General features: G+C 40.6%; 1 protein-coding gene across 1 annotated transcript; it reads left to right on the top strand.

The window, feature by feature from the left end:
* Positions 1 to 655: 655 nt before the first annotated feature.
* On the top strand, positions 656 to 2,965 carry LOC116107604. The gene is made up of 6 exons (XM_031393895.1): positions 656 to 1,008; positions 1,147 to 1,341; positions 1,405 to 1,513; positions 1,775 to 2,116; positions 2,198 to 2,484; positions 2,599 to 2,965. Exons 1-6 carry the CDS (start codon positions 656 to 658, stop codon positions 2,963 to 2,965), a joined length of 1,653 nt encoding a protein of 550 aa, XP_031249755.1.
* The last annotated feature ends 13,402 nt before the right edge of the window (positions 2,966 to 16,367 follow it).

Below are 16,367 nucleotides of genomic sequence, written 5' to 3'. Positions count from 1 at the left end.
AACTTTGCCGTCTTCTTTTGGGTGCATCCGGCATTGGAATCTGGCGATCCACCCATCGTTGGAAAGCTCGTTCAATGTTCTTTCTCGTCATTTCATCACTGCCTCCGTTTAGGGTTCTGGTTGTCAGAATTTGGCTGTTGAAATTGGGTTTAGGGTTTAGGGTTTGGGGTTTGGGGTTTAGGGTTTGGGGTTTAGGGTTTTTAGGGTTTAGGGTTTTTAGGGTTTAATGTTTCAGGTTTAGGGTTTCAGGTTTAAGGTTTAGGGTTTGGGGTTTAGGGGCTCGGGCTTAGTGGGCAACAGCCCAAGGAAATTTGGATTGGGACCTCTTTTCTACTGAGTATATCTCGGAGGAGAGGAACCTTGCCAACCAGTATTTCAGTCTTTGTCGAGATGAGGAGGCTTTCTTTAAGCTGCAGTCTCGTGTTCAGTGGCTGAACTTAGGGGATTAGAATACTAAGTTCTTTCATAAGTGGCTGATCCATAGGCAGGTTCAAAACCGCATCCATGGTTTGACTGATGGGAATGGTACCCATATTACTAACAGTCAGGGTTTAGGGCGTTTGGCGGTGGGTTTTTTTCAGGATCTTCTTACTGCTCCTAGTCAACTTAGATTGCACAGGCCTCCAGGTATTTTTCTGGATGTATTTCTCCTGATATGATTTCTCCCTTGACTGTTCCTATCACTGATGATGAGATTAGGATTGCTTTATTCTCTATCCTGGATGATAAAGCCACGGGCTCGGATGGATTCACATCTTTGTTTTTTAAGCGGGCATGGGATATAATTGATACAGATTTCAGAGATGCAATGAGACATTTTTTTGCTACTAATGAAATGCCAAAATGTGTTAATGCTACAAGGATTGCTTTGGTCCCTAAGGTGGAGAGCTCGAGTCGTATGATGGACTTTAGGCCGATATCTTGTTGTAATGTACTTTACAAGTGCATTTCTCAGGTGATTGTGAATCGGTTTAAAGTAGTGTTTTCAGATATTATTGGGGTTTCCCAGTAAGCTTTTGTCCCGGGTCGAAGGATTTCTGATAATATTCTGCTGACTTAGGAGCTCTTGCAGAATTATCATCTTGGGGGTACTTCACCTCGATGTGCCCTTAAAGTTGATATTTGGAAAGCTTTTGATACTGTTAGTTGGGATTTCATCCTTTTGGGATTGTGTACTGTGGGTTTTCCTGAGCGTATGGTGAGGTGGATCATGACATGTATCTGTACACCGTATTTCTCTGTTGCCCTGAACGAAGAGCTTCACGGTTTTTTTAGGTCCTCCCGGGGTGTTCAGCAGGGAGACCCTCTTTCTCCTTACCTTTTTGTGTTGGCTATGGAGGGGTTAGCTGGTATTTTTCTGGAAACCTCTCACAGCCCTGGTTTTCATTATCATTGGATATGTAGGTGGGCAGCTATTACTCATTTGTGTTTTGCGGATGATTTGATGGTGTTATATAGAGCAGATACTTCCTTTGTTAGGTTGATCAAATCAGCCTTGGATTATTTTGCTACAGTTCTGGATTAGTGACTAATGTAGAGAACAGCTAGTTGTTTCTTTCTGGAGTTATAGATGAGGAGCAGATTAGGTTACAGTCTATCATAGGTTTCCAGTTGGGCTAGTTATCGATAAGATATCTAGGGGTTCCTCTAATCTCTAGCCACCTTCGACATTCTGATTGTAAGCCTCTGTTAGAGCGAATTCTCTCTCGGATTAGGTTGTGGACGTCGACAAATTTAACCTATATTGATAAAGTTGGTACTTTTCTCTATATAGGTTTATTGGTCATCTATGTTTCTTTTGCCAGTAGCTACCATTAGACAGATTGAGAGTAATTTGGCCTCGTTTCTTTTGGAAGGGTACTTCTTTGTCCCCTTCTGGTGCCAAGGTTGCATGGTCTTCTATTTGCTATCCATTAGCGGAGGGTGGCCTGGGATTAAGAGGATCGAAGATTGGAATAGGGCAGCCATTCTTAAGTACGTTTGGAGACTACTTACTGATAGATCTTCTATATGGTCTTCTTGGGCCCGTTTGGTTCTTCTCCGGGGTCGGTCCTTTTGGCATATCCGAGTTACTTTTGGGGCTTCATGGGCTTGGAGGAAGATTTTACTTAGCAGGGTTTTGTGCCAGGGTCTTATTGTGACTTGTATTGAAGATGGTAGGGACACCATGTTATGGCAAGATCACTGGCTTCTGTAGGGTCCTCTATGTGACTTGCTTCCTTTTAGAACCTTGGCTTCCACTAGTTTGCCACAGGATGCTCGGGTTTCAAACATTATTCGGGATGGTTTGTGGGGCTTTCCTTCGGGCAGTGTAGAGCTTCAGTATATCTGGGACTCCATTACAATGCAGCCTTTAGCGAGTCATCCTCACCATCTTGTGTGGAAGGGCCATCCATCTGGACGTTTCTCTATTGACTTAGCCTGGAATGTGTTGGAAGACAAACGGGATGTGAACTTGATTCATCATCTCTTATGGCTTCCCGGGCATATTCCACGTCACTCTTTCATTCTCTAGCTTGCTTCTCTTGGTCGGCTTCACACTATGGACCGGCTCAGCTCTCATGGTGTCATTATGTCCTTGCGGTGTGTTATCTGTAGATCAGCTTCAGAGACCCATGACCATTTGTTTTTCAGTTGTGACTTCTCCAGTTATGTTTGGCAGGAGGTCACTACCTGGACACTGTCTACATGGCCTACTCTCTCCTGGTTCCCTCTGTTCCAGTGGGCTAGCTTGCATCTTCGACGAAAAGGTGACTTCAGCCACCTTCTTTCCTGGTTGGTACTTTTAGCCACAGTTTATTTCCTATGGTTTGAACGGAATAATAGCGTGTTTCGTCGGCATTGTAGCTCTCGCAGAGATATTGTCTTAGCTATTTCTGATCTAGTTTGGGCCAAGATTTTGGCTCTAGCACCTAAGTACGAGATGTTGACTCAACTCCATGCAATATGGCATCTTCCTGATTAGCTTTGTAAGGAGCCTGTGTGCTCTTTTGTGTTGGTTTGTAGCTTTGTTATTTATGGCATCTTCTTGCTTTGTGGGGAGCCTACGTGCTCTTTTTATGCTATTCGTGACTTTGTGGGTTTTCCCATGTGTTTTTTTGATTGAGAGTTATCAGTCATCCTCTTGGGGTATGCCCCTCATATTTGTACATTTTTGGTCTCTTTTATAAATACTTACCTTTTCCAAAAAAAAAAAAAAAAAAAAGTTTATGGTTTAGGGTTTAGGGGTTTAGGGTTAGGGTTTAGGGTTTAGGGTTTTTCTAAGTGTTTTGCTCTCAACTCATTCTCACTGCCAGAAGTTCGTTGGCTTGTTTTGGGTGCATCTAGTGTCAGAATCAGACGATCCACCCACCTTTGGAAAGAGTTTTCAATGAACTTTCTAGTCGTTTCATCACTGCTAGTATTCACTAGGTATTTCGCTGGGATTTGGCTGTGAAATTTCATGAAATCTGCAGATCTGTTCGTTCTTGCTGCTTGAACTTTGGCTGCTTATTCCGAGCGTGTTCGGTGTCAGAATTAAATGATCCACCCACCGTTGGAAAGAGTATTGAATAGGCTATCTGGTCATTTCATCACTGCATTGGTAGTTGCTTCTATCATTGGGAGGTTTCCTTGAAAGTTCATAGAATCTGCAGATCTGGAATTACTTTTGCAGTGGGTTTTTCAATCGAGAATTGTAATGGAGTGCCAAGATTGACTCTTCTGTGTAGGCTCAGCAATCCCCACACTTGTTTGCACCTTCTTGACTTCTGGTTTCCTGAAAAAACTCACTGTTTTTCCTGGGAATGTGCAGTTTAGGTTGGGTTTTCATGCCCATTTCGTGGACTTGTTTTGGTGTGTTTTTGGATTGATTTTCTGCAATTTTTTTTGTGGTTTCTTGCTGGGTTTTGATTGTTCCAGATTCCTAGAAAACATGGTTGCATTTGGTGGGGTTTTGGATGCGTTTATTGTGCACGAAAATTGTTCGATAAAAGTCCACTGCAGGCCTTGAACGCAAGCCTAGCGCGCGCGCCCATAGCGCCCCAGTGCCCAGCCTTCCCCTCTTTGGCCCTCCCAACCACATTCCCCTTTCCAACACCAAAACCTCTTCACCCCAACCATTTTTTCACAAATCCCTGCTATTTCAAACTTTCAAACTCACCAAAATCACACTTTTTTTTCCTGCCAACAAGTGTTTGACAAAATGTCCGAACCAAACCCCTCACTCCCAAATTACACCGTGCCGCCCCCAACCCAAGCCAAAACATTAAACACTACCTCCACTAGCTCCTAGCAGCCACAAAATTTCGGGAATTTAGGGAAATCTTTATGGATTGGTGATTTGGAGCCATGGATTGGTGATTTGGAGCCATGGATGGATGACAAGTATTTGTTATCCGTTTTCTCAAAGGTGGCGATTCAAGGAGCCAAAGTTTTTCATCACAAAAACTTTTCCTTTGGTTTTCTTGAGTTTGAATCTAATGATATTGCATGCCGAAGTCCCCGAAGCTTTTCAAGCTTAATTGGGTGTCTTCTAGGGCCCGTGAAAAAAAGCCAGTCCCTAAGCCAGTTGTAGATAAGAAAAGTATAGGCAAGAGCACCTCAGGAGTTTCCTCTTCTTGGGCAGATAAGGTTAGAGTGACAGAGGTCGGATCACATTTCACTATTGAATCTGTGGACCTTGATATTAAGGATGACATCTTACTTATACCGGATGATGTTATTGATGACAATGATGTTGAATGGCTTCGCTGTATTGTGGGTTATTTCTTGGGGTACTCTATGCCTTTTCATGCTGTCTACTCAATTGCTTTTCGTGCATGGGAAGCTGTTGGGTTGGAAGATGTTATGTCCACAGACATTGGTTTCTACATGTTCAGATTTAGGGATAAGGATGCGGTGCATTCGATCCTTGAGAGAGGGCCGTGGATGTTTGGGGGTAAGTATATTATTCTACAACAATGGCATGCTTAGTTTATTTTTGATAAAAGCCTTATCTCTAAGGTTCTGGTATGGGCTCATTTGCATGGTTTGCCTTATCCTTTGTGGTCCCACAAAGCACTCTGCATGGTTTCTTCTATGTTGGGTCGACCATTGTCTAGTGATAAGACAACATCATAGCGGACCTATTTAGATTATGCTTGGGTATGTGTTGAGCTAGATGCAACAAAGCCTCTAAGATGTCATTTTGAATTTTAATGCCAGTTATCTGCAGAACCTATTCAGATTACAGTGGAATATGAACAGACCCCCAAGAGGTGCCTTAAGTACTGTGTTTTTGGTCATGTTTTTCACCAACCAGAGGTACCTACTGTGGCTATAGCTCAGGGTAAGAATAAGATAGTTACTAGTGTCCAGAAGGCACTAGGGAAAGCTGTTGCAGGGCAATCTGAGAACTAGAGCTTTTAAGGTAGTCAGCCACTATTGATCCTATTAGGGAGAGGGAGTGGGGGATGGAGAGGGATGTTTCAGTGCCATCTACAGTTTCAGTTCCGAGTATAATTAGAGTTAGGGATGCTTCTTTGGTTTTGGTCCCGTATCAGTAGACTATTCATGCTAGCAGAGGTGAATTTTTTGGCTTTGAATCGGGGTCGGAACCTGATTCACCTTTTCCTATTGAGGATGAGCAGGACTGTATTATGGGATTTACAAATTGCACAGAAAACACTCAGTCCTTTATGAGTTCTAGGAGTAGGCAATCTACTTCTTCCAATAGGTTTGCCTCGCTTGTTCTGCATAGTGACGATCTCCAAACACCAGATGCCACCTTACATGGATCAGTTTCCTTGCCACCCTTGGCAGAGGGGATAGGTCGGGGAAAGCGGGAGCTTTGGCTCAAGTGATTTTTTAGCTTGTTTATATCCCAATTCCAATTATAGGGAGTTGGAATATTAGAGGCCTTAATGGCTTCTCGAAACAACGCGCCGTGCAGAATTGGATTTCTGACTCCTCTTTGGGTTTGATTGGTTTGTTGGAGACTAAGGTTGAGCAGTCTCATTTACAGTCGGTGGTCTCGTCAGTTTGTCCTTCGTGAAAGTTTTTGTCAAATGTGACAGATTCTATTGCTTGCCGTGTGCTGGTATGTTGGGATTCTTCTCGTTACTTTGTGAATAGTCTTCATTGCTCTCTTCAGGAGATTACTTGCAGGGTTACTCATGTTTCTGAGGGGTTCTCATTTGGGATTACTTTTGTGTATGGTTCTAATGATCCTGGGAATCACCGCAATCTGTGGGATTTCCTTAGGGATCAGTCAACAGTGTTTGGTTCAGAGGGGCTCCCGTGGCTTGTGTTGGGTGATTTTAATGCCATCTTAGGAGCCTCTGACAGAGTGGGTGGTGATCTTGCGTGGTATGGTTATATGGATGATTTTGGCCAATGTATCCATGATGTTGAGCTGATTGGGGTTCCTTTTACTAGGCTTCGGTATACTTGGCATAACGGTCAATAGGGCAATGGGATTATTTTGCGAAAGCTCGATTGGGTCTTTGCATCACTTTCTTGGTTCCTTGATCGACCGAACACAGTTTCATAGTTTCGACCTCAAGATGTTTTAGATCATAGCTCTATTGTTGTCCGGTTTGGTCCCCGTCGTAGCAAGGTACAAACCCCTTTTAAATTTCTAAATTTTTGGGTTGATCATGCAAATTTTAGGGATATTGTTCAGGCAGTTTGGGATGAGCCTATTGTAGGCAATCTTATGTTTCATCTTACACAGAAATTGGGGTTAGTGAAATGGAAGCTCAAAGCTTTGCATATTAGGGTTTCTAGTTATATCTCCAATAGGGTAATTGAGGCTCGGGCTCAGTAGGCAATAGCTCAAGGAATTTAGATCAGGACCCCTTTTCTACTAAGTGTATCTCTGAGGAGAGGAACCTTGCCAACCAGTATTTCAGTCTTTGTTGAGATGAGGAGGCTTCCTTTAAGCAGCGGTCTCATGTTCAGTGGCTAAACTTAGGGGATCAGAATACTGAGTTCTTTCATAAGTCGCTGATCCATAGGCAGGTTCGGAACCGTATCCATAGTTTGGTTGATGGGAATGGTACCTATATTACTGACAGTCAGGATTTAGGTCATTTGGCAGTGGGTTTTTTAAAGGATCTTCATGTTGCCCATAGTCAACATCAGATTGCAGCGGCTTCCAGGTATTTTTCTGGATGTATTTCTCCTGATATGATTTCTCCCTTGACTGCTCCTATAACTGATGGTGAGATTAGGGTTGCTTTATTCTCTATCCCGATTGATAAAGCCCCGGGCCCGGATGGATTCACATCTTTGTGTTTTAAGAGGGCATGGGATATTATTGGTGCAGATTTCAGAGATGCAGTGAGACATTTTTTTGCTACTAATGAAATGCCAAGATGTGTTAATGCCACCAGGATTGCTTTGGTTCCTAAGGTGGAGAGCCCGAGTCGTATGACGGACTTTAGGCCGATATCTTATTGTAATGTACTTTACAAGTGCATTTTTAAGGGGCTTGTGAATCAGTTTAAAGTAGTGCTTCTGGATATTATTAGGGTTTCCCTATTAGCTTTTGTCCTTGGTTGAAGGATTTTTGATAATATTCTATTGACTGAGGAGCTCTTGCGGAATTATCATCTTGGGGGTACTTCACCTCAATGTGCCCTTAAAGTTGATATTTGGAAAGCTTTTGATACTGTGAGTTGGGATTTCATCCTTTTGGGATTGCGTACTGTGGGTTTTCCTTAGCGTATGGTGAGGTGGATCATGACATGTATCTCCACACTGTATTTCTTTGTTGCCCTGAATGGAGAGCTTCACAGTTTTTTTAGGTCCTCCCAGGGTGTTCAGCAAGGGGACCCTCTTTCTCCTTACCTTTTTGTGCTGGCTAGGGAGGGGTTAGCTGGTATTTTTCGGGAAACCTCTCATAGCCCTGGTTTTCATTATCATTGGAAATGTAAGCGAGCAGCTATTACTCATTTGTATTTTGTGGATGATTTGATGGTGTTTTGTGGAGCAGATGCTTCCTCTGTTAGGTTGATCAAATCGTCCTTGGATTATTTTTCTACGATTTTTGGATTAGTGACTAACGCAGAGAAGAGCCAGTTGTTTCTTTTTGGAGTTACAAATGAGGAGCAGATTGGGTTACAGTTTATCATGGATTTCTAGTTGGGCTAGTTACCGATAAGATATCTAGGGGTTCCTCTAATCTTTACCCATCTTCGACATTCTGATTGTAGGCCTCTGTTAGAGTGAATTCTCTCTCCGATTAGGCTATGGACGTTGGCATCTTTGACCTATATAGGCCGACTACAGTTGATAAAGTCAGTACTTTTCTCCATACAGTTCTATTAGTCATCTATGTTTCTTTTGCCGGCAACTATAGTTAGACGGATTGAGAGTATTTTGGCCTCGTTTCTTTGGAAGGGTACTTCTTTGTCCCCTTCCAGTGCCAAGGTTGCATGGTATCTATTTGCTATCCGTTAACGGAGGGTGGCCTGGGGATTAAGAGGATCCAAGATTGGAATAGGGCGACTATTCTTAAGCACGTTTGAAGACTACTTACTGATAGATCTTCTATATGGTCTTCTTGGGCCCGTTTGGTTCTCCGTCGTGGTTGGTCCTTTTGGCATATCTTAGTTACTTATAGGGCTTCATGGGCTTGGAGGAAGATTTTACTTAGCAGGATTTGGTGTCGGGGTCTTATTGTGACTTGTATTGGTGATGGTAGGGACACCCTGTTATGGTGAGAACACTGGCTTCCGCAGGGTCCTCTGTGTGACTTGCTCCTTTTTAGAACCTTGACTTCCACTAGTTTGCCGTGGGATGCTCGGGTTTCAGACATTATTTGGGATGGTTTGTGGGACTTTCCTTTGGGTAATGCAGACCTTTAGCATATCTGTGACTCTATTACAGTGCCTTCAGCGAGTCATCCTAACCATCTTGTGTGGAAGGGCCATCCATCTGGACATTTCTCTATTGATTCAGCCTGGAATGTGTTGCGAGACAATTGGGATATGAACTCGATTCATCATCTCTTGTGGTTTCTTGGGCATATTCCACGTCACTCTTTCATTCTTTGGCTTGCTTTTCTTGGTTGACTTCACACCATAGACCGGCTCAGCTCTCATGGTGTCATTACGTCCTCCTGATGTGTTTTGTGCATATCAGCTACAGAGACCCATGACCATTTGTTTTTTAGCTGTGGCTTTTCCCATTATGTTTGGCGGGAGGTCACTACCAAGACGCTCTCTACATGGCCTACTCTCTCATAACTCCCTCTGATCCAATGGGCTAGCTTACGTCTTTGACGAAAAGGTGACTTCAACCACCTTCTTTCCCGGTTGGTCCTTTCAGCCATAGTTTATTTCCTATGGTTTGAACAGAATAATCGCGTGTTTCGTCAGCATTGTAGCTCTCGCGGAGATATTGTCTTAGCTATTTGCGATCTAGTTCGGGCCTAGATTTTGGGTCTAGCACCTAAGTACAAGATCTCGACTCAACTCCGTGTGATATGACATCTTCTTGATTAGCTTTGTAAGGAGCTTGCGTGCTCTTTGTGTTAGTGTATATTAGTGTATGCCCTAGAAACCATTCGTGTTGTCGGTTTCAGAGCATTTTGTCTTGTATCTATATATATCATAAATAATAGAAGAAAGAGTTCTTCAATTCATATATGTAAATTGCTTCCTTTATTCAGTCATGCCTTTAAAATAAAGTATGTATATGAATTGTCCAGATGATTCATTTAATAGGTAAATGAATTATCGAAAAGGGTTCCCTACGGAAGCAATATAAATTTGGGCAACTATATTGCACAGTAGGCATACCGGATGCTTCCGAAAGATATCATGAGTTGATATAAGTACGGATGACGATGATAGTCATGTCACTGGGGCATTGGTATGGATTAACGGTTGGTGAACTGTTTTTCGAACGTGACCGAATAACGACAAATCACTTGGAAAAGCATGTAGTCAATGATTTATCGTTTGGTTATATCAGTGCACGATGTAGTCCTTTGACCTGAGACATTGTAGTCGGATCCGATATGGATGCGTATGGTTCATACGGTGTATAAGTACGAGACTAATCATGTTTCGTACAATAAAGCCTATTTGGTCATGCGTTGTTCATATGCGGAAACGAACGATGGTCAAGAGGGGATCCATTGACTCGNAAGAACGGGTTGGTACTTTGTGAATTCCACCCGATAGCCATAGAGAGCGAGATGGTGCTGTGTGAACGCCATCCGGCCGTACCTCCGGTAAGATGAGGCCATGATGTTTAGTAGAAACAGAGATAGAATCAGAAATAGTATAAGGAAAGAATTAAGAGTTATTCTTACGGGGACAGACAGATAGAGAGTTTTACTTACTGAGCATTATTTTGTGCTCACCCCGTTATTTTCCTTTGTGGATGCAGGTTCTAGGTGATGACGCAGTCGGAGGGGCGTCGGCAAGCGAAGAGGAATAGCTACACTGTTTTCCCCTGTTTTGTCTTTTAAAATGCATTTTTGTAAACAGTAATCTTTGTGTATAAAAGACATATGATTTCTAATGAAAAGAAATTTTTGGGGCCCAATTTTATATTGTTATTATGCATGCATTGCCCTAGTTTTCAGTAGTTGTTACATGTTAATCGTGACACTACACACTGCCGATATGATGAGGAGCCTACGGGTCACACACTTAGAAGATAATTTAAGAATCAATTTGTGAGAAGGGCATTTTCGTCTTTTAGGATGAAAGGGTATTTTGGTAATCTCACAATGCAATTAAATTTGCTGAGGTTGTTGCCTATATTTAATTTTAATATTAAAATTAAATTAACGAGATTATATTTAAATATATCTTTGTATATATTTAAATGAATTATTATTATTAATTAAATATTAATATATTATTAATATATTATTATATATTAATTGATTTTAATTATAATAATAATTAATTAATTAAAATACCATAAAGGGTGTGTTTGGTTGCAAGGGTAAACTAGGGTTGGAGCCCATGGCTATTCCTAAGTGGAATAGGGTTTTAATTGTTGCATTATATAAGTGCAACTTAAAATTAAAACATATGTGAATTATTCATTCAATTAAAACCCTAGCCACCCTATCTTTCTCTCTCTCAAGAAGAAAACTTTTCTTGTTCTGCCTTCTTGATTCTTGAAGCCCTTGATTGTTCTACCAAAATAATCAGGGTTTCTGCGGATTATCTTCGTGTGGACTTCCGTGAGTATGATTCTACTTTGGATCAATTGGCGAAAAATCACATGAACAGTAGACGGTGAATAGTAATCATGAGCAGTGTTCCTGTCTGAAGTCAAAGATATTCGGAGGAGCCTCCAAACGTATGTAAGTATTCTAATCCTTGAATGGATTTACTTTATACAAATTTTGTTTATAAACATGTAAATGGTATAATCTATACTCGGATCTTGGCAAAGAAAGGTGATTTACTAATTGAATTTTTTTTTTTTCTACTACGTATGGTACATAAATTACTAACACAGAAGCAATCCTAAGGAGAAGAAGGAGCTTCGAAGGCAAGCTGAAGACTTGATGAAAAGAAGGGATATTTATGAGAGAGCATGAGTCCGTGTGCAGTTCAGTCATACTTGTGCCAAAAAGGGATGGGACATGGAGGATGTGCATTGATTGTCAAACGGTTAGAGTTGTATGGATCTTGTTTGCTATCTAAAATGATCTTAAGAGCGGATATCATTAAATTCTAATGAAAGAAGGAGATGAGTGGAAAACGACTTTTAAAACAAAACATGGTTTATATGAATGGTTAGTTATGCCTTTTGGTTTGACTAACACACATAGTACGTTTATGAGACTCTTGAATCATGTTTTGCGTTCATTCATTAGAAAATTTGTAGTTGTCTATTTTGATGATATCTTAGTGTACAGTAAGAATCGAGATGAGTATCTAGGACGCTTGCATCCCGTTTAGTAAAACTAGAAGAAGTGGACTTACCAGAGAATCTCGTTTATGAGGAGCGTCCAATATAGATATTGGATAGAAAGATTAAAGAGCTCCGAAAAAAGAGTATTTTGTTAGTGAAAGTCCTATGGAGGAATCACAAAGTAAAAGAAGCTACATGTGAGGTAGAGCAAGATATGCGGAACCGTTACCCTGAGTTGTTCGTTTGAATTTCGGGGACGAAATTCAAATAAGGGGGGAGAATTGTATCCCCCACATTGAGGTACGTAACTCTATTTATGCTTTAATGCCCTTAGTTTTACTGATTTCAAGGTGAAAAATTGAAAAATTGACATTTTCACTCTTCACCGTGGCAAAGGAGTTTTGTCACCGTGGCATTGTACACACTGCCCAATTCGTGTTCTTAGAATTGCAGACTTCGCCATGGCAATATATGCTCTGGAATTTCTCATTGAGGCGAATAAGCAATTTCGCCGAGGCAAAGAACTTGCTGGAATTTTTGAGCAAATTTTGGAAAACTTGCGTAACAGTAAAATGGTCATTCCAACCATAATTAGTTGAAAATGTGGAGAGTGAAAAGTGGTAGAATTTCATGGAGAATGCAATGGAAATGAGGGCATTATTTTATTTGATTAAAGGGCCAAGACGAAATTTCATAGAAAGTGTAAGGGTAAAATGGGAACCTACAGATAATATTAAGTGATATTAAGGGCTCAAGAATTTACACCCTAGCCATTTCTAATCCCTTACACGCCACCTTCACCCCAAATTCTCTCAATTTTCTTCACCAAATTTCCAAGGAAATTTATAGGATTTTGGCTAGATTTTGGTGGAATTTCAATCCTAAGCATCCAAAGGTAAGATTCTTGCACCAAGATGTGAGATTAATTTTCAAAGTGTTGAATTCTTATAGTTTTATATGCTTAGGGTTTAAGAGGAAGAGGAAATCTACCCAAGAGAGATTACAGTGTTCGAGTTACTCAAATTCAAGGTAAGTAAATCCAACCCTAGTTATGATTTGAGAAATAACTGTGTAGACAAATTCTTATATGTATGTATGTGTTTGTAGGTTGAGAATTATTGATGGAACTGAGGTTGGATGATGGTTAGGATTCAACCATGAGAAGTACTGTTCGTGCATATGGTGATTGATGGAAGTTTAGATGAGTTAAGAAAGAATTTGAGTAGAATTATGGAGTGTGATTTCCTGGCTGGGTTTGCTGTTGATTTTAGGGAGCTTTGCTCCAAATTTTGGTGGTTAGAGATTTATATGGAGGTGTAATCCACTTAGTGTTTTGTTAGGGCATCCAAATTGTTTGATGAAATTTCAATGTTAAGTGCATGTATGAATGTCATAGTATGTTATCTTGATATGAATTTTTAGATGGTAGAGAAAGTAAAGAATGACATATCCACATGCCATATTGCATTTTTGCATTTAAAAATTTGAATTTAGAGAGAATAACAAGCAAAAACCCATCTACATGCATACATGCATATATGAGAACACTAAAAAACAAAGAGAAAGAAAGAAAAGAAAAGAAATTAAATACTAATTTCTAAAAGAAAGATAAGAAAAGAGAAGGTTGTTGCAATGGGGGACCTGTGAGTGACAAAGAGGAAGAATATTCCCGCATGCATGCTGCCTTCAGTGAGTGGCCTAAGAATAAGAAAGAAGAATTTGTACAGTCCGTAACAAGTGCATGTGGATGAGGACTGTATCCAAGAAAGAATTTGAGAATACACTCACAGGGCCAAGGTTCTGAATCCATGACTCAACTAAGTCTAATCGGCAAAGAAAGAATGGAAAATAAAATAAAGAACAGAAGAGAAAAGAAAAGAAAGAAAGAATAGAAAGAAAGAAAGAATAGAAAAGAAAGAAAGGAAGAAAGAATAGAAAGCAAGAAAGAGTAGAAAAGAAGAGAAACAGAAAAGAAAGAAGAGAAACAGAATAGAAAAGAAGAGAAACAGAATAGAAACGAAGGGAAATAGAAAAGAAAGAATTGAAACAGAAAAAGAAAGAAGCACAGAAAAAGGAAGAAAATAGAAAAGAAATAGAAAACAAAAGAGAAATAGAAAATAGAATAAGAAAACAGAGAAATAGAAAAGAAAATGCTTTGCATAGAAAAAGTTTATGCATCGTGCATATGCATTATTCCATTTCTACTATCCGGAGTTAGTTTCTCTATTTGTACTTACACATGGGTAAGTGAGAAACTAGAAACTTAGAAAGAGCGGTGAAGAACAGAGAAGTTTGATGTAAGGAAAGAAATTCAGAATACGAGTAATGGAGGAAGAAGAGTAGCATAGTAGATTTACTTACTAAGCAATTAGTGCTCACTCCGTTGATTTCACTGTTTTTATAGGTAGTAGGTGAGAATTGGTCGGATGGAACGTCAAGAAGAAGAAGAGAACGACACTTCTGTCTAGTTGTATTTTGAGTTTATGTATATGATTTTCTTACTTGATGTAGAGAATTTGTTTATAAAGTAAAGTTAATTTCTGGGCCTCCTATCTTATACTTATATACATATATGTTTTCTATAACATGTTTAGTGATTTTATATTATATTTCCCGAAGTATACTAGCCAGGGAGAGTAATCACATTAAGATTTTGGGTTTTAGGCTTTTAAGGATTTTGGGTTTTGGGTTTTTTAGGATTTTGGGTTTTGGGTTTTTTAGGATTTAGGATTTAGGGTTTACGGTTTATAGTTTTTTAGGGTTTTGGATTTCGGGTTTTTATGGGTTTAGGGTTTAAGGTTTCTTAAGCTTTAGGGTTTAGCTTTTTGTAGGGTTACTGGCTTTTAAGGTTTAGGCTTTATAGTTTTTTAGGGTTTAGTATTTGCGTTTAGTGTTTATGGTTTTTAGAGTTAGGGGTTTAGCCTTTTTTAGGGTTTTGTTTATTTAGGGTTTAGGGTCTATGGCTTAGGGTTTAAGGTTTTTTAGCATTTAGGGTTTAGGGTTTAGCATTTTAGGATTTGTGGTTAAGGGTTTTTTATGGTTTTATGTTTAGGGTTTAGGGGGTTTTAGGGTTTAAGGTTTTTTAGGGTTTACGGGTTTATAGGGTTTAAGGTTTAAGATTTTTTAGGATTTAGGGTTTAGGGTTTTTTGGGATTTAGGGTTTTAGATTTAAGGTTTTTGAGGGTTTAGGGTTTTTAAGGATTTAAGGTTTAGCATTTTTCAGGGTTTTCGGTTTTTTAGGGTTTAGTATTTAGGGTTTTGTGTTTAGGGTTTTTAGTGTTAGGGGTTTAGCGTTTTTTAGCGTTTCAATCATTTATTTAGGGTTTAGGGTTTATGGCCTAGGGTTTTTTAGGCTTTAGAGTTTAGGGTTCCAAGTTTTTAGGATTTAGGGTTTAGGGTATTTTAGGGTTTAGTGTTTAAGGTTTTTTTAGCTTTTAGGGTTTACGGTGTATGATTATTTAGGGTTTAGTGTTTACGGTTTAGGGTTTAGCATTTAGGGTTTAGGGTTTAAGGTTTGAGGAGAATTTTTTTCCAGATTTTTTTCTCTCAACTCGTGGTCGCCGGCGCTACTTTGGTGGCTTTTTCCCGGCGCGTCCGGCATCGGAATCCGGCGATTCAACTTGCTGTGGAAAGCTTGTTCGGCCATCTTTCCATTCGTTCTATCCGTGCTTGGTTTGGAGCTCTAGGTCGTCGGGAATTCTCCGTTGAATCTGGCGAAAACTGCACTTCTGGAATTTCTTTGTGGTGGGTTTTTGCATTCGGGAATTGCAATGGAGTGCCAATACTAACTCATCCTGGCAAGATCGACAATCCCCACATCCTTTCTCACCTTGTTGACCTCTGGTTGCCGGAAAAACCCACTGTTTTTTCGCGGAAATGTGCGGATTGGGTTGGGTTTGTATGCCATTTGGTGAACCTGGTTTGGTGTGATTTCTTGTGTTTTTTTGCAGGGTTTCTTCTTGGTTTCTTGCTGGGTTTGATTTTGCAGATTTCTGGAAATTTTGGTTGCATTCTGATCGAGTTTGATCGTGCATGCAAGGTGTTCGACAAAAGGCTGCAGCAAGCCTTGCTGCCTCGCGCGCGCGGGGCCAGTTGCCCAGCGCGCAGCGCGCAGCGCGCGCGCCCTTGCCCAGCGTGCGCGGCCAGTGCCCCAGCGCGCCCAGCGCCTAGCCCTCGCACTTTAGCCCTCCCGACCACATTCCACTTCCCAAACACCAAAACCTCTTCACCCCAACCCCTAATTCACAAATCCCCGCTCTTACAAACTCTTAAACGCACCAAAATCACAACTTTTTTTCCTCCCACCAAGTGTTCGACAAAATGTCCGAACCAAACCCCTCACACCCAAATAACACCGTGCCGCCCCCAACCCAAGCCAAAACAGTAAACACTACCTCAACCCACTTCCCAGCCTTCCGGAATTCGAGAAAATCTTTATGGATTGGGGATTTGGAGCCATGGATGGATGACAGTACTTGTTATCCGTTTTCTCCAAATGTGGCGATTCAAGGCCA

The sequence above is a fragment of the Pistacia vera genome, unplaced genomic scaffold (assembly GCF_008641045.1).
Source record: "Pistacia vera cultivar Batoury unplaced genomic scaffold, PisVer_v2 Contig542, whole genome shotgun sequence".
NCBI lineage: Eukaryota > Viridiplantae > Streptophyta > Magnoliopsida > Sapindales > Anacardiaceae > Pistacia > Pistacia vera.
This window is presented reverse-complemented; position numbering and strand designations above follow the sequence as displayed.

What these genes read in the sequence shown, in the direction of transcription:
- LOC116107604 (XM_031393895.1), top strand. Translation starts at nt 656, where the DNA reads ATGATTTCTCCCTTGACTGTTCCTATCACTGATGATGAGATTAGGATT. An exon ending in GGAAGATTTTACTTAGCAGG is followed by an intron (nt 2,117 to 2,197) that starts GTTTTGTGCCAG and finishes TGGCTTCTGTAG; the next exon opens with GGTCCTCTATGTGACTTGCT. An exon ending in CATCTCTTATGGCTTCCCGG is followed by an intron (nt 2,485 to 2,598) that starts GCATATTCCACG and finishes TGTTATCTGTAG; the next exon opens with ATCAGCTTCAGAGACCCATG.